The sequence below is a fragment of the Oryza glaberrima genome, chromosome 11, assembly GCF_000147395.1.
Source record: "Oryza glaberrima chromosome 11, OglaRS2, whole genome shotgun sequence".
Taxonomy (NCBI): domain Eukaryota; kingdom Viridiplantae; phylum Streptophyta; class Magnoliopsida; order Poales; family Poaceae; genus Oryza; species Oryza glaberrima.
Window position 1 is genome coordinate 21,562,525 of NC_068336.1, and position 24,251 is coordinate 21,586,775.

A 24,251-nucleotide genomic window follows, 5' to 3' on the forward strand; every position below is an offset into this window, starting at 1 on the left:
TGGATCGAGTGGAGCATGCATGTGTGGGCATGGCATGAGACTCAGACTAAGGTGTTGTGTGAAGGTGTGTGTCGCCGAGGTTATATAAGGCATCTATCGCGTTATTAGATTTCTAAATAACAGAAAAGAGAATAGACATTTGTTGTCATAATGCTTCTGCGTTGATTAGATTTCCGAATAACAGTAAAGATTTCCGAATAACAGCAAAAGTATTTGTTGCCATAACACTTATTTACTTACTTGTATAATAATGTATAATAATTTACTACCTTGGGATGGATTGCTGGTATAATATAATGAATTGTGTAGAAATATACCTACGTATTTTTCATTTAAATAAAAAAAATTCAATCAGCGATCATGGTATGTGATCGTGCATCACTCGTGAAATCACACTCGAAAAACATGCGGTCTGGTACAATCCTTGCAATCCCCCAAATTAATCTCTCTCTCTCCAGAAGGAAGCCCAATTACATAAGAGTGCGCGCCCCATGGGCCTAAGTACAAAGCAGCAAGAGAGTTTTGGCCCGTGCCATGCCCCACTATCCCGTCACGGGCCTCCAGAACTCTACGTCTAAAGCCCAAATTCTCCACAGCCGCCCAATAACTTGTCGCCACTGTGATCGATGGATCGATCTGTCACATCCAGTCCAGGACGATTGGAAGAGAGGAGGGGAGAGGGGAGAGAGAGAAGAGAGGTAGAAGAAAGTGCTACCCACTAACATGTGTGGCCCGTGTGAGTCCCACGCCGACTCAGCTTGCCACGTCAGCTAAAACTGGTTATAATAATGTATAGTATTTCGGGTGATTTGGTTTTGTAAATTAAGGGACCCGCTATATCTGGTATTTCAATTTAGGGATGAATTTTGGACTCGGCGATAAATTGAGGAACCTAAGGTGAACTTATTCCTACTTTTTAACCCGCAACCGTCTGAGGGTTTTCCCGAATGCCTAAGAAAGCCCAATTATAGCTGAGACCGTATGAGGCCCATGATATGAATACGGCCCACGCTAACTGATCAAAGGCTAGCACGTTCGCGGATAAAATTTAAAATTATACTGTTGTAGTTTTTTTCTCAGAAATATACTAGATGCGAAAGGATTTACACAAATAAACCGTCGTCGTGGTTTGAAAGTGCGAAATCACAATGAAATCGTAAGACAAACGCGCAATACTGACAGAAATGTGCTGTCACGGGCGGTTTCGTAAGGCAGAAATGCGAGACCGACTTCGGTGTCGCTAATTGGCCGAGCGGGAGAGCTATTCAGCCTCGGTCTCGCTTGTTGCCCGAGCGAGATGGCCACACTGGCCGCTAATTAATAACACAATTAATCATACTAATTAGTGATTAATTAATTACCAATGATATTAATTAAAGAGATATTAATTAATTAATTAATTGCTAATGACACTAATTAATTAATTAATCATGTGAGTTTTTGGGTCTCCGGACTCGCAGCGCGATACTGCGTGGTGTCGCCTCCTCTCCGCGCAAGACCGCTTTATCACACTCTTGCCTTATGGTCTCGCATTTTTTATTCTACGATAGTGGTATATTTTTGTCATTTTCTTCTAAACATGTATATACCTATAAAATTATTGAAAAAAGGGTACACTTCACCCCACGCTGTTACGTGGTACCTCTCGTGTTTCTCGTATGCTTTCATCCACTAGGTTATCTATATATTTAACGTTTGAAAATTTATCAGAATACGCAACGGAAAGAGATGAATGTATCATGTGTGACAGTAGAAAAGTTTAGCACAACACAAATGATGTGTTATCCTATCTTACTATAAAGTTATCCCCCACTAACTCCTTAAGCTTAACATACAAAAATGCCACATCATCATCCACTAACAAGATGCCACATCATCATCCACTAATTTACAAGATGTCACATCATCATCCACTAACAATCATCACATTTAAACATCATGCAAACATGCTATATCTTTATAGTTTTTATAATTTAAGAGCTTTTCAAATACAAACATGTTAAATTATCATCCAACATAATTCACATAATGTTTCAATGTATATCTTCATGCAAAGATGCCATATCATCATCCACTAATTAACAAGATGTCACATCATTATCTACTAACAATCATCACATTTAAACATCATGCAATTACATGCTATATGTTTATAGTTTTTATAATCTAAGAGCTTTTCAAACACAAACATGTTAAATTATCATCCAACATAATTCACATAATATTTCAATGTATATCTTCATACTAAATTCCCGCAGCAATGTGCGGGGTTTCACCTAGTTAACTGAATAGCTAGATCATGCATGTTGGACGAACTTGGCAGGAAAAGAGCAATATATATACGCACGAGCATCAGATAGGGCGTGAGTGCGTCATGCACTCATGCTTAGCATATTGTTGAGCAATGTACCGAAAAATTAATGTTTTCTCCCCATATACATGTTCATCTCTATTTTCATCCTATGAAATTTATGCATCATCTGTAAAATCGGTTGGCTATATAGAGGAGCTAGGTAAATGGACATGCTCATTCTCTTTGAGAAGTTGGTGTCTCTTGGACAAGACTTTGAGTTAAGACTTCTTTACTTTTGTTTTTTTTTTGTGACACTAAGACACGCGTGTCTATTAGAAAAGTTAGAGATAATCTGGTCAAGACTTTTTTTACATAAGGTTTTTTATTAATACATGCTAATCCTCTTTGAAAAGTTCATAGGACATGTAGAGATGTTGGTGAGAACTGAATAGATATAAACAAGCTATACTTCCTTGAACAAACAACAACTGAAACATCGCCTGAGAACATGCTAGCGTATAATTCTTATCGCCAATTGGAAGATATAAATTTTGTTCCATAATCAAGTTAGATAACCCTAAACGATTAAAATACATGTTGTAAACATAATTATGCATTAGTTTCTACTATTGAGTATATGATGAGATTAACCATTTTGTTCCACATTCAACTACGGATACAGCATGAGCGCGGCGGGGTCTCGAGCCCCCACTACTGGCGTGAAGACTATAAAGACCCACTAAACTTTTTTAGCATATGTAGATGGGAGAGGGGACTATAACTCTATCTAGTTTGCTTAGAACCCACTGCTATTTCTTTCTGGATCCGCACTACGTAATCCTAGATAATTGAAATATATGCATGCATTAGTTTGTAATATTGAGTATATGATGAGATTTACCTATTTCATTTGTGTTTCCCACTATCTAATTTTGTTGAAAACATATATTATATAATAAGAGGTGCAATCTTTTCATATTCGTCTAGGTGAGAACATATATATTATATAATAAGAGGCGTAATCTTTTCCATACATGTCTATATAAGTGTAATTATGGGCCGAAAAACTGCCTTGACATAGTGGTACTTTTGTTGTCGCCACCGACCTGCATTCCTGAACAAGCCCCGTTTGATCGATCGAACTTAATGACTATTAATGACTATTGGCGCTTGAAAAATGACATGCCATCATGTGTTTTCTGGCATGAATAATTAGGTGAAACCCCGCGCATCACTACGGGAATTTAGTATGATAACAACAACAAAAAATAACGTGTAAGATAGCTACATAACATCAGATTAAGTAAATTAATGTGGTTTATGATAATTTAAATTTAAATAGTATGTAGAATGGTGATTCAAACTAAAAAGTAAAAAGTAAGGTAGAGAAAAGTAGGGAGATAGTTTGGACCGTAAATTAATCATCTAAAGGCTAAAAACAATTGATGTGATATGACTTAATTAGAGAAAAAAAAGGAGAAAGATAATTTGGACCATTGATTAATCATTTAAGCACTAACTAAGTGAGGATAAACTATATAAGCATATAGGATATCATAAGACATAATAAAGATATATATTGAAATATTATTTGAATTATGTGGGATGATAATTTAACATGCTTGTATTTGAAAAGCTCTTAAATTATAAAAACTATAAAATTATAGATAATATAACATGTTTGCATGATGTTTAAATGTGATGATTGTTAGTGGATGATGATGTGGTATCTTGTTAATTAGTGGATTAGTGGATGATGATGTGGCATCTTTGCATGTTAAGCTTAAGGAGTTAGTGGAGGATAACTTTATAATAAGATAGAATACATGCCAAAACCATGTTATTATTGCACAGTAAAAAACAGAGATGTATAAATATAAACTTTATGTCTCTATAATTTTGATTCGAGTGAGATATGGCATTAAAGGTTTTTGTTGTCCTTATAGTGAGCGGAATGTATTAAGTTGATAAAACACATATGTTGGCGGGAGCTGAAATTACAAAGTCATGAATCAGTTAACACCAAGAACTCCAATAGATGCCATCATCCCAATGCAATAAAGAATTCTCTGAAATAACTTTCTACCACACTAGCTAATACAATTATTATGATCGTCAGTCAAGCTGATTGTGATAGTCCATATATATTGGCATAAAAAAACCATAGTTAGAGAATGAAAGGCAATTGAACTATCCTCTCTTGGTACTTTTGCAACAAAAAAAATCATATTGTTTCATTCATCCAAGTGTGTCCTTCAGACAATTGTGGTATATAGACATATTGGATGTCCTTAAACGTTTTAATCTGATTCGGTGAGCTCACCTGGAAAGCATTTCTATTTGCGGTACGGTTATGGTGTAAAAAACAAAGACTTCAACAATCAGAAGCACCTAATTCCGCATGTTAGTCAACATCATGGCGTCTGCTAATTCATTATATTTCCCAGATGACAATTTGATTGGACGTCACAGATGCTTATTGCTAACTATAGTTCGTTGTCACAAACGTACTCAAAGAATGTGCTAAAGACAGTGTGTACACTTTTGTGGTACGGATTGGATCTTTTGCTATGATATTTCTTAGACGATTTTTTAAGGAAAATTGTCTATATATGATGAGTGAAGAACAACACAAGTTGTTCTTCCCCACCCCCAATATATGTCCTATATAGTATGGAAATAAAAACTCACTATTTACACCTGAGGTATTATTTGTTTGAAAAGTTGTAACATAAACACGAAAATTCCAAACAAAGTTGGAAATGGAAAATGGATGAGAGAAAGAAAAGAGTTTGTTTAGGTTGATTTGGGTAATTTATATAGATGCAATCCACTGTTTGATTCGGAAGAGTAATACAGTGTTATAATTTCTGTACAACAAAATATACAGTACGATGCAGATCAAGACTAATTTCCTTTCAGTTTTTTCGAATGCATAAAAGCTTTACACGTCAATATATTAGAAGGAACATTTGAATACAACGGTGACACAAGTAGTGGTCAGGGGGTTTTGCAGAAGACTAATTTCACATCGCGATTCGCAATCAAAACGAACCGAACAGACACTTTGAAACTCTTGAACAAGTTGATCGTGGCGAGGTGTTTTACAATTGTCTCTATCCGCAGTAGAATCAGTCTGGACCATAAGTATTTTTACCATCCAATATAGGTATAAAAATTTGTGGTACCTTGAGATACCAGATATTGGATGGTAAAATTGCTCCGAAACCATTCATATTAATCAGACGCCGAGAATAGAGACCGTGAAGATACTCTCGAGTAATTAACTACTGAGGAAGACATAATACTGGTCAATAAAATTTCCAAGATCAAAAAAACGTACACACATTGTTGGAAGTATCTGATTTAATTCGATTTTGGCTCGTTACCGGCGAGAAGAACGAACGAACAAAATCAACATGTGAAGCGGCATACGCTTGTCTCACCAAAGATGCCGACATGAGTGACGTCATCGTCGTTGTTCCTCAAGGTAGAAGACGAATTCCCACAACTCTGCCGCTTAATTTCTTGTTGGTTCGTGTTCACCGGCGGCGTCGACATGATCGACATCGTCGTCGTCGCCGCCGTCGTCCTCGTCGTCGGCCACGATCACCCGATCGTCGCCGCCGATCCGGACGTGTGGTTCAACTGCGGCGCCACCAACTACACGGCGAGGAGCGCCTACGAGTCCAACCTCGAGCGATTGATTGCTGGGCTGGCCAAGAACGCGTCGACGCCGTCGCTGTTCGGCAAGGGCGCCGCCGGGGCCGCCCCGGACACCGTGTACGGCGTGGCGCTCTGCCGCGGCGACTTACCCAACGCCTCGGCCTGCGGCGACTGCGTCGCCGGCGCGTCCCGGGTGGCGCGGCGGGCGTGCCCGCTCGCCGAAGACGTGGTCGTCGCCGACGACGCCGGCTGCCAGCTCCGGTTCTCCGGCCATGACATCCTCAACCGCAGCAGCAACTCTACGACGACGACGACGAACGCGGACGACGCCATGGTGCTCATGAACACGGAGAACATCACGCAGCCGATGCTGCCCGGGTGGGACCCCGGCAACGCCGACAGCGTGGCGATCATCACCAACATCATCAAGGTGCTCGTCCAGGAGACGGCGAGGACGGCGGCGTACAACTCGTCGCCGCCGCCCCCGGCGACGACGACGTACTACGCGACGGGGCGGATGGACGTCAGCGCCACGTTCCCGACGCTCTACTCCATGGCTCAGTGCACGCCGGACCTGCGTCCCGGCGGCTGCTGGCGCTGCCTCCAGAGCATCAACGACATGACGACGAGGTACTTCGCCGGCCGCCGCGGCGGCCGGATCCTTGGCCTCTGGTGCAACTTCAGGTACGAGACGTATCCCTTCTACAAGGGACAGCCGATGCGGCGCATCGGCTCGTCGGGCGCCGACGCCGTAGCTCCGGCGGTGGCGGCGAACGCCGCCGCGTCGCCGCCGGGAGAGAAGCACAAGAGGAGGAGGAGGAGGAGCAAAGTCATGGCCATGGCCACGATTTTCCCACTTCTTGGATCATTTTGCTGCGTCATCTTTTGCTTCGGATTGGTCAGAAGGTACAAGAAAGGTAAAAGCTACTCTGTTTCATATTATAAGTCATTTGACTTTTTACTTAGTTAAATTTTCTTTAAATTTGACCAAATTTGTAAAAAATATTAATATTTTCAATATAAAACAAACATATTATGAAAATAAATTCAATATTAAGTTCAATCAAACTAATTTGGTGTTATAAATGTTATTAATTTTTCTATAAACTTAAATCTAAAGAACTTTAACTAAAAAAAAGTCAAACAATGGAAGGAGAAAACTGTAATTTAGCCACGCAATTGAGCAAGAAAATGAGCGGTGCTCTACTACCAGTATTATCGCACTAGAAGTATCTCAACATTTGATTTATGAGTTGTACCGCTCGTCGGAAAAATTATTCTATATAGTTGATAGGTTAGTACAAATAGATATGGTGTATTTGATTAGAAAAATGGTTTAGATTAATTCTACTACCGGTAGAAAGCATGGTAGAACACCTCCGAGAAAATTAGACGGCAGCGGTTTTACTGAAAGAATTGTTTCAATTCTGAATTTAGGTGAAGTGAGCTTGCAGGGTGATATGAATATGCAGACAGATGAAGAAGCATTGGCCTGGGGAAGAGAAGCATGTAGTTCAGAGTTCACATCGTTCAAATTATCACAAGTGTTAGATGCTACAAACAACTTCTCTGAAGATAATAAGCTTGGGAAAGGAGGATTTGGCCCGGTATACAAGGTAACAGCAACATGCCCTATCATACATAGACTCGTAGAGATATGGAAATCTTAAAATCAGATATATCTCTTTTTTTAAGAGAGTCAAAAACATATGGTCCAGCATCTGGTAGCTGGTTGCTAATGAATATGTTTCAAATCCTCTTACAAGTCATACAATGAAAGTTATTTTCTTAGAAGGATGAGTAAAATGCCGATATACAGTACATAATAAATGTAAATAATTTTGGCGTGTACATCTGGTTGGATGTAGAGTCCAGGTTTTACCCACTTTTTTATTAAAAAAATGTACATAATCATTTATCACTGATAAATCTGTTTTGATGTTTTTTCCTAGGGTCAGTTTTCTGATGGATCCGAGATAGCAGTTAAGAGGCTTGTTGCTTCACATTCAGGGCAAGGTTTCACAGAGTTCAGAAATGAAATCCAACTCATAGCCAAGCTTCAGCACACAAATCTGGTTAAGCTCTTGGGGTGTTGCTATGAAGGAGAGGAGAAAATACTGATATATGAATATTTGCCAAATAAAAGCTTGGACTTCTTTATCTTTGGTATTACTTCTCATAATATCCTAGTGCAAATTCATAGCTAAATCTGGCTGTTGGAGTTGTTTTTATCAACTACTTACGTTTATTGATATGCAGATGAACGAAGAAGAGTTACGCTAAATTGGAATAATCGCCTAGCAATAATTGAAGGGATAGCACATGGACTTCTTTATTTGCACAAACATTCTCGGCTGCGAGTCATACATAGAGATCTTAAAGCAAGCAACATTCTCCTGGACTGTGAAATGAATCCTAAAATTTCAGACTTTGGGCTTGCGAGAATATTCAGCTCGAATGATACAGAAGAAAACACAAAAAGGATTGTCGGGACATAGTGAGTTTTTCTTACAATTAGCACATCCAAATTATATCATCAATTTACATAACACAAACTTCACATATAGTTTGTTTCTTTATAAATTTTACCTATGATATTTCAGTGGTTATATGGCTCCTGAGTATGCTTCGGAGGGACTCTTCTCAATCAAATCTGATGTATTCAGCTTCGGTGTCCTAATTCTCGAGATTGTTAGTGGGAAAAGGAACTCTGGTTTTCATCAATGTGGAGATTTCTTCACCCTACTTGGATATGTGAGTTCTTTTTCCTATACATAAACACATAACATTGTGTTGTCTTGTAGTAATCAACCTCTATTTATTGTGACCAAATTACTTGAAGGCATGGCAATTGTGGAAAGAAGAAAGATGGGTTGAACTCTTGGATGCTTCGTTGTCTACTGAATTGCATGCATTTCAGATGATGAGATGCATTAACATTGCATTGCTGTGTGTTCAAGAGAATGCAGCTGACCGGCCCACAATGTCAGATGTGGTTGTGATGCTAAGCAGCGAGAATATGACACTGCCTAAACCCAACCATCCAGCATATTTCCACATAAGGGTAACAAAGGAAGAGGCATCCACAGCTCTTGAATCTCCCAGTCTTAATGATGTGACAATGTCTATCCTATGTGGCAGATAGTTTTTTTTTTTTTGGTTTGTCTCATATATGTTTTTTGTGCGATTGCTTTGATTTGAAGGGGATGTGTTCTATGTGTCATGTCTAATAATATTTGTCAATCATAGACGAGACAATTGTCAATGACTAGCTAGCTTAGTTGCTGCAAAACTTACATGTCTGCATATTAGCTTTTTTTTTTTCCAGTTTTTGTTTGTTCGTGAACAGAGAGGATGTAAAAGAAGAAATTTTGGCCATACCAAATCCCATCTTTATGCATCAGTTGGCAATTCTGAACAACTGAAAATAAGATGTTTTAATTGCTTATACCAATTGTATTCTTACCAGAATGACAAAATGATGTTATTTTTTAACCAAGCAGTATCATTCATTTTATTGCCAGAAAGTCACAATGATCACTCATCAATATATAATATTTCATTATAAGAATATCTGGTACATTTTGGATATTCATACATTCCGGTCGTCAATTTGATCATTTGCGTATACTAAATCTCATAGCATTGAACAAAACTGACAAAAGTGTGGGCTGGTGGCCAGTTGCCATGTCAAGAGTTGGGGCAAGCCAGGCGATGCGGTTGCAATGGGGCAAACCAATTAATGTCAACCATTTTAGGTTTTGAAACCAATTGCCTCAACATTTCAGCTTCCACCAACATGTCGTGCCACCGACAGTGGCGTCAGGCGTCTTACTAGTAATGTGGTGAAAAAATGTCACTATCCTCACATTTTTCTCTTTATTCAGGCAGCAGCAGATGCCAAAAACATGTCCTTTAGACAAAGGATCGATGAATAACACAATAGGTCTGTCCATATATATATATATACCTGAAGATTAGTGTAAATATCACTACGAAAACAAAGGCAACACACTGTTGTCTGGATTGTTCATTTCTAAGTGACTGCAATAGCTTACAGTCACTATAAAAACTGCATTGATCTCTCGTTAGCTTTTGTGAACCACATCACGTACATGACAAGGAGCTCGCCACCCTAGCTGCCTGCTTTCGTACCTGGTCCCGGTGGGCTCCCAGCCACACGGCGAGGATGAACAGCATCGAAGGATTTTTGAGGATGAACAGCATCTCGAAAGATTTTGCACATGCCGGCCGGCCGTCAGTATTGCAAGCTTCCTAAGAGCATTTGCAATGTGGGTTTTTGAGAAGGTGCTAAAGGAAAGAGTAAGAGAAAGTCCTAAATATTGCCGATGTGTAGGGATCCGGCTCCTAAATTGTGCTTTGTGCTGCAGTGCAGAATAGCGATTTGCAAGTTGTTAATGTAAAGCGTAATGTACAGAGGTACTGTTGATGTGCCCTGTAGCGCTCGATCTCGTTCGTTCGCTATAAATCGGACGGCTGAGAATACCCTACAGACACAGCACTGTGCTTCTCTTACTTCGCACATTGTAGCATCCTATACTGACAAACAGTTTCATGAAACTTAGGCACCTTGCTTTGAGCGAATATATTGAAGGAGAACGTTTTTTTTTTCTTATTAATATTGGAGAAGAATGTTTTTCTATTAATGACTGCAACGAAACAAAATAATAGCCACTAAACTGCTCAATCTAATCCATTTCTCGTGTAGGAATGGTAATGCAAACGCGGGAGGTGAATAACATCGAAAACAAATCGTCCAATACGTTCTGCTACTCGATATATTCCTCACAATCGGGCCCAAGACAGCCCAGAAAGAGCTTAGGTCTGGGCCTTCTGAAGTCTCGTCAAGGAAAGGCCATTAGGCCCGTTATACAAATACAGCCCACGCAAGCCAGTCCGGTCGGATTGGGGGCTTGGGTTTTTTTATTTTATTTATTAAAATATTTAAACAAATAGTTTTGTTTCAAAGTTTTATAAATCTACACCCCTAACGCCCAATGTACATGTGTCACGTCATAAAAAAACACCATCTCTGAGGCGTCAGGGGTGTAGATTTGTAAAACTTTGAAAAAAAATTTGTAAATATTTTAATAAATAAAATTAAAAATTAAAAAAATTCGGGGGCTTGGGGCACCAATGCAACATATTGAGAAACTAAACATCTTTAAAAAAAATATAGATGTGAATGTGTAAAGTGTGACAGAAATATTTTGTATCATGCATGGTTGATGACTTATGTGCTCAAGTAGAGAAAGTTTAACACAAATGATGTGTTTTTAACTAAATAATAGCTGGTAGTGTGAGCGCAGCTAGGATGTTCACATTGGATGAACTTGTATGCTTGCGCCATACACGCATGAGCATCCGTTGAGCAACGTGTGGAAAAATGTTTCTTTCCCATACATGCATGTTCATCTATTTTCATCATGTAAAATTGATTGGCTATATTTTTTTCTAGATAATGAATAGAAAACCATCTTAGCCTTTGCGAGCTACAACCAATTATTACACCAATTCGTTCAACGCGAGTGCAACTCAAAGAAAAAAAAACATTTTATAAAAAAAACTCCCAAACATGAAGCAAACCCAAACTAATAAAAAACAGCTATATAAAGAGAGTAGGAGTGAACGGAAACTCTTTGTAAAGTTGGCTACAACGTAACGTTTACAGCGAAAGCCCATTGCGTTTTTCTGCTGTTTCCTAGCGATGCAACACAAAAACGTTCACTATTTGTTAGAAATCGTATGCATAGCATTTTCGTTTAATCATGTGCATGCCATGTCGATCATGGACCGGATACGGTGACGAAGAATCGAGGAGATTGCCACCGGCCGGCCTGCATCCCTGCACCTACGTTTGTATCGTGCAAAACAAGCCGTTCAATCAAACTTAACGACTTGTTGGTGACATTTCTTTAATGTGAGAAATGTCATGCCATCATGTTATTTTTCACAATTAATACACGCCAAAACCATGCATGTTGTTCTTGGACAAACTATAGAAAGAAAAGCCGTATAAATATAAACCTATGTTGCTAAATTTGTTGATCCAATTGGAGAGATGAGGAATTACCATCGAAATTGATTGATTGTTAATGTTGAACTCTGACTGATATTATAGTAATAAAGGTCTTTTTCTGATTTTTTTTTAGGGATCAAGGTATATTAGGTTGATGAAACACGATCTGACCATCATAGTCTAAACCTGATATTATTTATCTTGAGAAGTTGAACTATTATTAGAGCGAGTGACGAGTGAGATGTTAGCAGGAGCTGAAATTATGAAGGCACTATTAGATTCAAAGCAACAACTTTATTTCCTTATGAGCATTACTTCAAAATACTATCCCATGGTTGCATCATAAAAACAAAATATTCTCAATAGTATCTAGAGTCACTCAAATTGGATAAAGTGAGGTAATATAACACCAAGAAGTTCGGAAAAATTACGAAGATTTATTATGTATAATCTTAATGAAAACTCTATACGAATTATTATGTATACGAATTATTATGTATAATTTTAATGGAAACTGTATACATTTGGCATTTTGTTCATGGTATTTTACATATTTCTCTCTCTAGACGTTTTAGATTGGAGGCATTATTGGGTAGATAATTAAATATATTGAAGTATTTGCATCTTATCCATTTTTGTTGATGCTTAATCACTTTTTTGTTCCATTATATGGAAATAAGCACCTACACTACATCCTCCCTCCGTGGACATATGTTTCTTAAATTCGCAGTAATAGGATATGTCACATCCGGTACTGATTTGTTTTATATTGGACAGAGGAGTACTACGCACCCATAAGTTGCACCATTAATACACGCTTAATTAGTTAGAATTTAATTTGTTCTTTTTTACAACCTATAGTTTTTAAATTTGAGCTTGCATGTTTGTAGGGTACCACGTTTTGATCAAAAGTTTTAATTTTTTTTCATAACTTATTGCATGGCATTCTCTTAGTAGGAAATAGACAAGCCCAAGATAATCAATCAAGTAGTTTTGTTTGCCATACATTTATGATATATCCACTTATTTCCCGGGCAGAAGTAGTCCAATTTTTATCCATTGGATTCAGTGATTCAGTCCAAATGTGTGATGAAGCTTTGATGTATTTCAACTATTCTATCTATCTATCTATTATATACTAAAAGTTTATTAAACTTCCTGTAAACGCTCTCAAGTCATCACATGACGCTCTAATAAATTAGAGAAAATCCTAAAAATTCTAAGAAAAAAAGTAAAACATCTACCCCGTAATTTTCATTGATTGGCTATATAAACGTGAAAGCCTGTCACGTTTTTCTGTTGTTTCCTAGCGATGCAACACATGTCGTTCACCATCCGTTAGCAATCTTATACGAGGATCGATATCGTACATAAAAAACGTACGCATAGCATTTTCATTTTATCATATGCATGCCATGTCGATATGGACTGGATATGGTGACAAGGAATCGAGGAGATCGCCGCCGGCTGGCCTGCATCCCTGCCCCTTCGTTTGTGTCGTGCAAACAAGCCGTTCAATCAAACTTAACGACTTGTTGGTGACATTTCTCTAATGTGAGAAATGTCATGCCATCATGTTATTTTTCACAATTAATACACGCCAAAAACATGCATGTTGTTCTTGGACAAACTATAGAAGAGCCGTATAAATATAAACCTAATTGCATAGATGAGTCATTACTATCGAAATTGGTTGGTTGTTAATGTATAACTCTAACTGAGATTATAGTCCTGGTTTTTTAGGGAACTAGGTGTACGAAGTCGATGAAACATGATCTGAGCATGCAAGTGACATGTTGGTGGAAGCTGAAATTAAGAAGACAATAGTTTTGAAGGAAACAACTTTAGTTCCTTCCATTAGTTAGAATTTAATTTGTTATTTTCTATACTCTATAATAGGTGTTGAATTTGAATTTGCATGTTTGTAAGTTCCCCGTTTTAATCAAAAGTTTTAATCTTTTTTCATAACTAATTGCATGACATCCTCTAAATAGGACATAGACAATCCCAAAATAAATAAACAATGTAAAATAGTTTGTTTGCTATACATATATGATATATCCACATGTTTTCTGCCCTTGCATGACAGCCTCTAAATAGGACATAGACAATCCCACAATAAATAAACAATCTAACATAGTTTGTTTGCTATACATATATCATATATCACATAATTTCTGGGCAGAAGAAGTCCAATTTTTATCCGTTGGATTTGGTCCAAATGTGTTATGAGACTTTTGATGTCTTCCAACTAGTTTAACTAAATATACTCTCTATGACACACTAAACTGCATAAAGCAAAATAGTTGAAACACTTTGAAGATAACTAAACCATCAAAATAGTTCTAAAAAAATATAAAAACTTTTTTAAAAAAAGGGTAAAAAATGGTTCGTTTTTTACCACTCAGATTATTTTTCCATAAATCGGATTTCAAAACATTTGCATTTTTCAAGCTTAATTTTATCGAGCAAACACTCCCTTTTTTTCCATAGACCCCTGTTCTCTGTTCGTGAATCCAAGATCCGCTTCTTTCTCCTTCGGTTGCTCTGCGCTCTCAGCACCAACCAAATCCCCCTCCAATTCCTCATCTTTCTTGACCAATTCTTGAAATCAATCAGACGCAATAATCAACCACTATTCTTATTATAGTTGGATCATAATTAATCAAGGTTCCGTGCGTCGCCACTGTGATTTGTGCACTTGCATTTGATCGAATTCGTTGCCGTTGATTGCGTTTCTTGATGTTGTGTGTTGCAGGTTTGAGGTGGATCCATGGCGATCAAGGGCGGCGGCGGGTCGGCGGAGAACAGGGGGCGGAGCCCGCTCGCCATGGTGGTCGCCGTCGGCCTCTGCTGCTTCTTCTACCTGCTCGGCGCGTGGCAGCGCAGCGGCTACGGCAAGGGCGACAGCATCGCCATGGCCGTGAACCGGCAGACGGCGGCCTGCGGCGGCGTGGGGCTGAGCTTCGAGACGCACCACGGCGGCGCCGGCGTGGAGAACGAGACCATGGCGGCGCCGGCGCCGGAGTTCGCGGCGTGCGCGGCGGCGATGGCGGACCACACGCCGTGCCACGACCAGGAGCGCGCGATGAGGTTCCCGAGGGAGAACATGGTGTACCGGGAGCGGCACTGCCCCGGCGACGGCGAGCGGCTGCGGTGCCTGGTGCCGGCGCCGCCGGGGTACGTGACGCCGTTCCCGTGGCCGCGGAGCCGCGACTACGTGCCGTTCGCGAACGCGCCGTACAAGAGCCTCACCGTGGAGAAGGCGGTGCAGAACTGGGTGCGACACGAGGGCCGCCTCCTCCGCTTCCCCGGCGGCGGCACCCAGTTCCCCGGCGGCGCCGACAAGTACATCGACCAGCTCGCCACCGTCGTCCCCTTCGCCGACGGCTCCGTCCGCACCGTCCTCGACACCGGCTGCGGCGTAAGCGACATCATCGCCGACCACACGCGCCGCCATTGATTCATTCCACCATAGCTCGCTCGCTCGCTCATGGAGGTGTTCGTCCGTGCGTGGCGTGTGCAGGTGGCGAGCCTGGGCGCGTACCTGGACGCGAGGGGGGTGATCGCCATGTCGTTCGCGCCGCGGGACTCGCACGAGGCGCAGGTGCAGTTCGCGCTGGAGCGCGGCGTCCCGGCGTTCATCGGCGTCCTCGGCTCCATCAAGCTCCCCTTCCCTCCCCGCTCCTTCGACATGGCGCACTGCTCCCGCTGCCTCATCCCCTGGTCCGCCAACGGTAAGCCCCACCCTCACCGCCGCCGCCGCCGAACACGACTCCCAATGCACACATATACTACCTCTGGGGCAACGCCAAAATTTAAGATTAGGGGGTGTGGGGTGGGGGAGAAGCCATAAGACGGAATAATCAATATCGATAGCAAATGATGTCAAATAGTCACCGTTAATAACAATCAATGTGTAAAATAGTTATTTAAAAAAAACTTAAATTTTAGCTTTTTAATAATATCATTAAAAGTTTGGAACTAGTCTTTATTACTAAATCCTTTAATGTAAACTAATGAATAATCTCACAAATAAGAATCTTCTATTTTACTTTAAAAAGATGAGAAATCACAAAGTAATTTTGTAGATCATGTTTCTTGCTAATGTTTTTAGACTTGCTAACTAACTAAATTAATAATAATTGTAAGCTACACAAATAAACTAGATAAATACATATCTTAGTTAACCTCAATATAGAGTAAAAACAGGAGGCGTGGTGGTGGCGGTGTTCATATAGGGGGGTGTTGACCTCCTCTGGCACCCCCATAGTTGCGCCACTGACTACCTCAATTTCAAAATGTGAGACACCATTAACTTTTCATATGATGTTCGATCATTCGACGAATTTAAAAATTTAGTATATATATGCACAAGTATAAGTTAAGACTATAGTTTCTTTAGTGGTAAAACAAGTCAGAACAAAATAAATTAAATTATAGTTATATTTTTTTAATAAGACGAATAGTCAAACGTTATATGAAAACTAAATGGTGAATCGTCATACATTTTTAAATGGACGGAGTATATGCTGCTCCCTCCGTCCCATAGAAACCAACCTAGTATTGTATGTGACACATTCTGGTACTATGAATCTAGACATACCCATGTTCAGATTTGTTGTACTAAAATGTGTCACATCCAGTCCTAGATTTTATTTTTTTTTTTGAGATGGAGGGAGTATGTAGCAAGCGAGCACGAACTTTGATGCACATGTCGCCGGCTCGCGCGCGCAGGTGGGATGTACATGATGGAGATCGACCGGGTGCTCCGGGCGGGTGGCTACTGGGTGCTCTCCGGCCCGCCGATCAACTGGCGGACCAACCACAAGGCGTGGGAGCGCACGGAGGCGGACCTCGCTGCCGAGCAGCAGCTGATCGAGGAGTACGCCGCGATGCTGTGCTGGGAGAAACTCGCCGAGATGGGCGAGGCCGCCGTGTGGCGCAAGCGCCCCGACGCCGCTGTTGTGTCTTGCCCCACGGCCACGCCGGCGCCGCCGAGGACGTGCGACGCCGCCGCCGCCAGCCCCGACGACGTCTGGTACAAGAAGATGGAGCCGTGCATCACGCCGCCCCAAGCGGCCGGCGAGGTGATGCTGCGGCCGTTCCCGGAGAGGCTGACGGCGGTGCCACCGAGGGTGGCCGCCGGCGAGGTGCCGGGGCTCACCGGCGAGTCGTACGCGGAGGAGAACGCGCGGTGGGAGAGGCATGTGGCGGCGTACAGGAAGGTGAACTACCGGCTCGACGCCGGCCGGTACCGGAACATCATGGATATGAATGCCGGCGTCGGCGGGTTCGCCGCCGCCGTCTTCTCGCCCAAGTCGTGGGTCATGAACGTCGTCCCCACCGCCGCCGAGCTCTCCACCCTCGGCGTCGTCTACGAGAGGGGCCTCATCGGCATCTTCCATGACTGGTAAATTCAACCTGCATTTCCATTTATTGCTTTCCATGACCTGAATATTACTACCTCTTGTTTCTCTCTGTATAACGATGATTACTTTTCATGTAACGTTTGATCATTTATCTTATTAAAAAAATAGTATAAATATATAAAAGTATAAGTTAAGATTACATATAGTTTCTTTGATTATAAAAGACATGTCACAAGAAAATAAATAACATTTATATTGTTCTTTTATAAGATGAATGATCAATCGTCATATCAAAAGTCAATTGTGACATACATTAAAAAAACAAAGGGTGTATTATCCAAGAATATGTAAATTTTTTCTATTGATTATTTTTCACCTTCTTCTCCTTCAGGTGTGAGGCATTCTCCACTTACCCAAGAACATATGACCTCATACATGGCAATGGTGTCTTCACTCTCTACAAGGACAAGTGAGTCTCACTCACATTCTGTTCATATCTGTTTCTTGATTGCTTCCTCAGTAAGAAATAAGTGAGGTTTTGAAATACATGTAGTCAATGCATTTAAACTTTGACTATCAATATCTCTTTGAAATTTTTTTGGTTCAGTTCTGAAAATGCTATGATTGTATTTTTCTACAAAATTACTTTCAAAATAATATAACCTTCATACATTTTTATGCTAATAATTAACAATTCAACTAGTGTCTTGTAACCATGTTAATGTCCAAAATGATATACTTATTTATCACTGGAGGAAGTATATGCTAATCATGCTGCTATGCTCTGTTGAGTGATCTCTGAAGTGATACGAAATTATGAATTCTTGCTGTTTGATGATGTTCTGTGCCTAAACAATTTGTTGGTTGTAATGTGTGAGAGAAGGTGCAAGATGGAGGACATCCTGCTGGAGATGGATCGGATCCTGCGGCCGGAGGGCACGGTGATCCTCCGGGACGACATTGAGGTCCTCCTCAAGGTTCAGAGGATCGCGAGCGGGATGCGGTGGAAGATGATCATGGCGAACCACGAGGACAGCCCCCACATACCGGAGAAGGTGCTCTACGCCGTCAAGCGGTACTGGACCGCCGACGACAAGAGCTCGGAGCCGGAGCCGGAGAAGAAGATGAAGAAGAAGGCGGGGAGCTCTTCACAAGAGAGGAGCTCCGAGGAGGAGGAGGAGAGTACAGCAAGTTCTTCAGAAGAGAAGGGTTCAGAGGAGTAAGAGGTGCTGATCATGTGTGATTATTTTCAGTTGTTGGGGAGTTCAATTCTTTTCAGTGTGATAGGGGAGATCAGGAGTTGTGTTCTTTCGATTTGATGATTGTCTTAGGATGAACAATATGATGTTCGGTAGCAGGACTTAGCATTTCCATAGATTCAAGAAGCATATACTTTGCATGTCTCATGGTTTCAGCTGTGCTTGTTGATCATTTCTCATAGCCATAAACATGCAGTTTGCAACAGATTACAAATATTTCTTCAACTTGTAATGCTGAAACAAGCTGCCCATGAACATACAAGATCAGATTTTCATGACTTGGTGACAGGGATCATATAATTATCATCAGTTAACACTGCTATCGAATTGCATCATTTTTCTCTCTTCCTGGTAAACAACTCTGTAATATGGCAACATATATCCGTAAAAGGACTGGAAGTGGAAAACTATAGTCAAACGTGATCTAAGTTTCAGAGCAAGCACTACAAATACAAATTACAACAGAGGGCAACTATCACAGTAGGTATCAGTAAGCGCTTCGCAGTATTTACAAGAGTGTGTAACTATCACCATTCACCAAGTATCGATTTATCGATTCTTTTTTAGCAACTGTCAAGTGTCAACTGGCCGGCTAGCCCTTTTTTCGACCTTTCTTGCTGCCGCTGCTGCTTTCTTCTTGAGAAGATTGAGGGAGGCTGAGGCGAAGCTGCCCTGGCAAAGAATCCGTCAGGCCTGAAGAAGTAGCCGGGGTGCTTCCACTTCCAGCTCGGGATCGTTCTCGCTCTGTTGATACTGAGGTCCCTGGAAAGAGCTGCAGCTCCTGAGGCCGTGACGCATAAACCTGGCTGGCACCAGCAGACTGATGGTGCTGATTGTGCAACGGAGATAATGTGTTTGTTGGGTGCACCATAGCTAAATTCGGACCATTGCCCCATATGTGATGTGGAACGGGTTGAGTTGCTGAGTTACTGCCATTGTTGGCTACTGGTTGTGACATCGCAAGATTGCTTTGATTGAGGTGGTTGTTTCCCATCCTTGCACAAATCTCATTATGCAGTTCTAATATTTGGGCTCTGAGCATGATATTCTCTTCTTGCAGCTCATTCTTCTCTGAACCAACCTGTTAATATGTTCATTTTAGTATTAGCTGCAAAGGCAATGATGAATAGTACCTAAACAACTATCGGCAAGTAATAAATCAAGCAAACAGTTGAATTAACCCACTGGAAATATGAGAGGAAAAGGTGAATAAGAAAGTAATGTCTGCTAATTACATATTTGCAGTTTCCATGAAGGCATTTCAACTGCAAGTACACCTATGTGTGACTGTTACAGGAAAACTACATTGCTATATGCAACTTAGGTTCTACTTATAAAACACACCAATTTCATTAAAACAACTCACGTATTGACGCTCAGTTAGAAGAGCGGACTGTTCCTTTCTGAGAGATTCTACTTGAGAAACAAGATCCCGCAGAACTCGTGCAGCATCACCTAACACAGTAGCCTTTCCACTATTTTGTCGTTCAGGATCTGTAATAGCAGAAGTACAATGATCAGAAAAGGTATATGAATTTGATATTTGAAGTAAAACTAAGAGCAGTAAACACAAAAAACTGTTTGGTCAAGGTAAGGTTCTCCAAATAATTCATCATGTGAAGAAAGTTCAGTGCAACGCACTAAAATTTATATGCACCAATCAGCAGACAACTTTTTCTAACTGTTTATCAATTTGCACAATTATGTCCTAGATCAGCAAGAATTATTTAAATTCTAATATTTTATTACATGTGCACCATATCAGCTCTGCATATATTTCTAATTATGGAGTACAATAAATGTAGCAAAGGTTAACATTGTGCTGTTTTGACAAATTAGCATCTTCATTCATGAGCAGGCTGCTACCGAATTGTCATTACTCCATATCAGATGAAGTTAGCATGGAAGATGCCAATGAGCAATAAACACAAAATTATGGATAAATTCATGGTTTATTCGCATTGTGTACTTGAACAATAAGTGGCCGTTCAAAGATAGGGTTAATTAGATCTATGCAGTTTAAAGCAAAGATAATGCAAATAAATAGCAATCTTGGATTTCAGATTCACACTAAAAAATAGCATTGCATCAATCTTTTGTAGGGACCAAACAAGATTCTCTTGAAATTTTGTTCTCAGATGGACCACTCAAAAGGGGGCTTCGAATAAAGCAGGAAAGCCAGAACTTCACATGGGGATATTTTAGCAAATTGAACAGTGTAGGACCCATTCTTTTTGGGATCATAGAATGGCAGGATAGGAATGGCACAGTCTAACACTGCAAACCCCAAAATAGATAGAGACAACATATAACTATGGGACAATAGCAAATAATTGAATTCAGGAACTAACGTATGTCCACTTAGGTGTTGTATTCCTAATTTCATACTCTAAACGATACGCACATACTTACATCAGGTACCTGCGACCTGCTAAAACACAACCTAATTTAAGTTGACTTCGTATTCTCCGCAATGTACACTCAGTTACATATCATTAAGTAATTAAAGGAAAGATGGATTCAAGTAATAGAATGCAAGTTGCTGGTACTAATATTTATTTTCTCGAAAGAGCATAGTATATCTACTATAAAGATATGACATTGATTGATGATGATGGGACTGTTCTAACCAAGCATACTGCTGAGCTCAACAAAAAGGTCATTCAACTGGTCACGCTTAAGTTTCTCTCGTTCAGCTTTATGAGTTTTCTTTGGAGCCTTTTCCTGAGATCTTTTGTCAAGAGACCTGCACAGAACAAAAATAAGCATCACGGAAATAGAAGTACATCATGGTAGGAATTGCACTGCTATGGGAAATAAATGTGCGGAAAGCATGAACAGCAACAAGATTCAGAATAATCTGAAAGTGCACATGTAAACATAGGTCAATTTTAACTCACTGATAAACTTAAAAGGCGAAGCAATTCTGAATCATGGTGGATATCTGAATATGAAACTAAGCATCATACATATTTTGATTATCAAATATCATGTAACGTAAGCTCCTTAAATGATACCAATTGTCAACTGAATTGATGTTTTGAATATTTAATATTATTGCTACTCTGTCAGCAACTTACTATGGGCAATAATTTTTAATATCTACTCTTTATGCGAAAATCATTACAGCACATATAACAGATAAATAACTTCAAATCTATCATCCATAGTGAGCTCACTCCCCCGTCATATGACAGGATCACAGGGTAAAGGAGAATGGACCCAACTGCACGATCCTGTGTTTAGTGGTTACTCTTGTCATAATTCCTAAACAGTCTCTATCTCAAGAAGGTTTCTTGTCAACTATGTTTCTAATAAAGGAAACTCTATCGTCTTGGATTTGTCCATTTGTGCATTGTATATAACCTTTCTCTTTCAAAGTGACTTCAGAGAACAAGTCTCAAGCATACGGAGCTATGGTTAGCAAAAGAATATATGCATGAAAAGGAGAACTAAGACGAAATAGATGATGAGCAGTGCTATACATACTAAAAAAAAATCTTACCAACAAAATTCTTGGAAGTTATAGAAAATCAAGATTCAATCATAGTGTGCCACATCTGTGTTTGTAAAAATTCAGTAACATTTTCTTTATGTGTAGCTTTTTCCTTAGTTGGTTGATCATGATGAAGGCAAGTTTCTTGTGCTTGAACTACTGGCCAAATTACGCTTTCATGCACTTTTGCAATGGATATTTACAAATTACAGCTAGTTTCAATGTGGGAACCAAACCATGGAGATAAAAAAAAGAGAGAGATATTATGATTGACGGGTAGATGTTGGCCCTGTTTAGTTCACATCAAACTTCCCCCCAACTCCCAACTTTCCATCACATCACATCACATCCAAAACTTTCTACACACATAAACTCCTAACTTTTTTTCCAAACTACCAAGTTTCCCCAAACTTCTCCCCAATTTCAGGAACTAAACACAGTCGTTATCATTGTTCCACAACAATAGCCCAAAACAAGTAGTACAGAAAATGTGGTGATAAATACATTCAGATTAGGCAGGATATTAGAAATGAGAATGTAAGCACGTTAGCCAAAATTAGAGCATAAATACAACCTAAAAGTGTCTAACGCGACGACAATAGCCTAATTGTCCATAGCAATAAAAAGACATTGGTTATTGTTATGAAGCTTAATAAATGGGAATTGGATAAAAAGAAAGTAAACAGTTAACAACGAACCCATCAACAGCCTTGTCAGAAGCAGCATTTGAGCTGCCACCCAGTGACCCCGAGCTCTCCGTGTCAGCCACCATGCCCAGATTCTGGTTCCTGCATCACACAAAGGTCTACTGGAGCACCAAAAGAAACAAGGCTCAAAACCAAATCGAAAACAACAACTCCTCCTCCAAACATCATCAAACTATTAGAAGATCAGGCTCAGTCCATTCAAAAAACCCAACAATGATAACACAGAAATCACCAGAAGCTACACTTTTTTATACCTACACAAGAAACCAAACTACAAATACACAAGAACTAACCATGTGTACTAGGAGACAAAGCTAGCTTAGCCCGAATTCTTCTTGCAAGAAACAGTAGTACTAAAGATCTGCACATAATCCCACCAAGAAACCGCTTTCTTCTCTTTCTTTTCCCCCACATCAAGAACAAGAAGCCAGCATGATTAGTTAACCAGGAGGGGGGCTGACCTCACTTGGGGCATGGGGAGGGGGGTTCACCCCCGAACCCCCAAAATCTTTCTTTCTTGGACCCTCAACCAACCCAGCCACCCGATCCGGCAGGTGTGGAAGGGGAAGGAAGCCAGTCAGGCGGGGTCAGCAAGAAGAGGAGGAGAAGGCGACGCCGCCGCCTACCACCACCAACACCACCAACACCAGCTTGAGCTGCAGATTTGGAAGGAGGAGGGAGGAGAGGGGAGGGAGACGAAGACCGAGAGGGAGGGGAGGGTGGGAAGTGGGAAAGGTGGGGGAAGGAGGCGAGCACGCGGCGAGCGTGTGGCGGCCACCCACCCGCACACTTGGGTGATCCGGACGCCAGCGAGCTGACACATGGCGACGACGACGACGAATCCCGTCGCCATCGGTCCCACGGGGAATTCGCGGATCGAGAACAAAAGCTGAGCTCCCGTTGGATTGGGATGATGGATCATGGATGGGATGGCGGAGGAGGATTGGGATGATGACAACTTTCTTTGCTTGCTTCTTCGTCACCTCTCTTGGTGATAAAAATTTGATCTTTATTCGTTCTGTCCTTGCTGTAAATTGTTGATGCCATTCTTCTTTTTTTTACTACTTTCTCCGTTTTAGATTATATATCTATATGAATATGAGCACTAGTAGAAAGTTTTATAACTGAAACATAACCTGAAACAGAGATAGTAATACCTTTATCGGTAGTATATTATTTGTGGGTTAAGTCATTATTCTTTTAACTTTTATATCATACATTTTACACCACATAATTATTTAATTCGAACAAATTACCCCTTTTCTAGCTATTAGGTGGTTTTGGCTCTGATATGTATGTGCAGAGCCAAAACCAAATGTGAGACTAACTTGTCACCTCCTTCCTCGTGCATCTACCCTCCTCACTCGATCCTGCAAAGCAAACCTCACCAACCACCTCAACTCTAAGTTCTTAAAGAA

At 40.6% G+C, this 24,251-nt stretch overlaps 3 protein-coding genes across 5 annotated transcripts; 2 read left to right on the plus strand and 1 right to left on the minus strand.

Annotated features, from left to right (window-relative positions):
* Positions 1-5,718: 5,718 nt before the first annotated feature.
* Positions 5,719-9,329, plus strand: LOC127754568 (cysteine-rich receptor-like protein kinase 10). Its single transcript, XM_052280144.1, has 6 exons — positions 5,719-6,876; positions 7,397-7,575; positions 7,912-8,125; positions 8,219-8,456; positions 8,563-8,713; positions 8,802-9,329. The coding sequence occupies exons 1-6, from the start codon at positions 5,853-5,855 to the stop codon at positions 9,102-9,104; spliced, it is 2,109 nt and encodes a 702-aa protein (XP_052136104.1). The 5' UTR covers positions 5,719-5,852; the 3' UTR covers positions 9,105-9,329.
* A 5,143-nt stretch (positions 9,330-14,472) lies between these two features.
* Positions 14,473-18,772, plus strand: LOC127754569 (probable methyltransferase PMT2). The gene is made up of 6 exons (XM_052280145.1): positions 14,473-14,669; positions 14,758-15,423; positions 15,526-15,736; positions 16,737-17,412; positions 17,763-17,840; positions 18,255-18,772. The coding sequence occupies exons 2-6, from the start codon at positions 14,773-14,775 to the stop codon at positions 18,592-18,594; spliced, it is 1,956 nt and encodes a 651-aa protein (XP_052136105.1). The 5' UTR covers positions 14,473-14,669; positions 14,758-14,772; the 3' UTR covers positions 18,595-18,772.
* A 137-nt stretch (positions 18,773-18,909) lies between these two features.
* Positions 18,910-23,607, minus strand: LOC127754570 (transcription factor BHLH062-like). Of its 3 annotated transcripts, none has more exons than XM_052280148.1 (5): positions 23,295-23,607; positions 22,825-22,931; positions 21,261-21,376; positions 19,997-20,124; positions 18,910-19,711 (listed from the first exon to the last, which is right to left on the minus strand). In XM_052280148.1, exons 2-5 carry the CDS (start codon positions 22,896-22,898, stop codon positions 19,223-19,225), a joined length of 807 nt encoding a protein of 268 aa, XP_052136108.1. In that variant the 5' UTR covers positions 22,899-22,931; positions 23,295-23,607; the 3' UTR covers positions 18,910-19,222. The 3 variants fall into 3 exon arrangements, with proteins under 3 accessions (XP_052136108.1, XP_052136107.1, XP_052136106.1); XM_052280147.1 differs by having other exon boundaries at positions 22,825-22,934; XM_052280146.1 differs by having other exon boundaries at positions 22,825-22,914; positions 23,295-23,606.
* Positions 23,608-24,251: the final 644 nt, after the last annotated feature.

Bases quoted from the DNA above. Each gene is read 5' to 3' on its own strand.
- LOC127754569 (XM_052280145.1), top strand. From the start codon at position 14,773: ATGGCGATCAAGGGCGGCGGCGGGTCGGCGGAGAACAGGGGGCGGAGC. The intron at 15,737-16,736 runs GTAAGCCCCACC...TCGCGCGCGCAG, and splicing joins CATCCCCTGGTCCGCCAACG to GTGGGATGTACATGATGGAG. The intron at 17,841-18,254 runs GTGAGTCTCACT...GTGTGAGAGAAG, and splicing joins TTCACTCTCTACAAGGACAA to GTGCAAGATGGAGGACATCC.
- LOC127754570 (XM_052280146.1), bottom strand. The intron at 21,377-22,824 runs GTTCGTTGTTAA...TGTTCTGTGCAG, and splicing joins TCTGACAAGGCTGTTGATGG to GTCTCTTGACAAAAGATCTC. The intron at 19,712-19,996 runs GTGAGTTGTTTT...ACATATTAACAG, and splicing joins TTCTAACTGAGCGTCAATAC to GTTGGTTCAGAGAAGAATGA.
- LOC127754568 (XM_052280144.1), top strand. From the start codon at position 5,853: ATGATCGACATCGTCGTCGTCGCCGCCGTCGTCCTCGTCGTCGGCCAC. The intron at 6,877-7,396 runs GTAAAAGCTACT...TTCTGAATTTAG, and splicing joins GGTCAGAAGGTACAAGAAAG to GTGAAGTGAGCTTGCAGGGT. The intron at 8,126-8,218 runs GTATTACTTCTC...ATTGATATGCAG, and splicing joins CTTGGACTTCTTTATCTTTG to ATGAACGAAGAAGAGTTACG.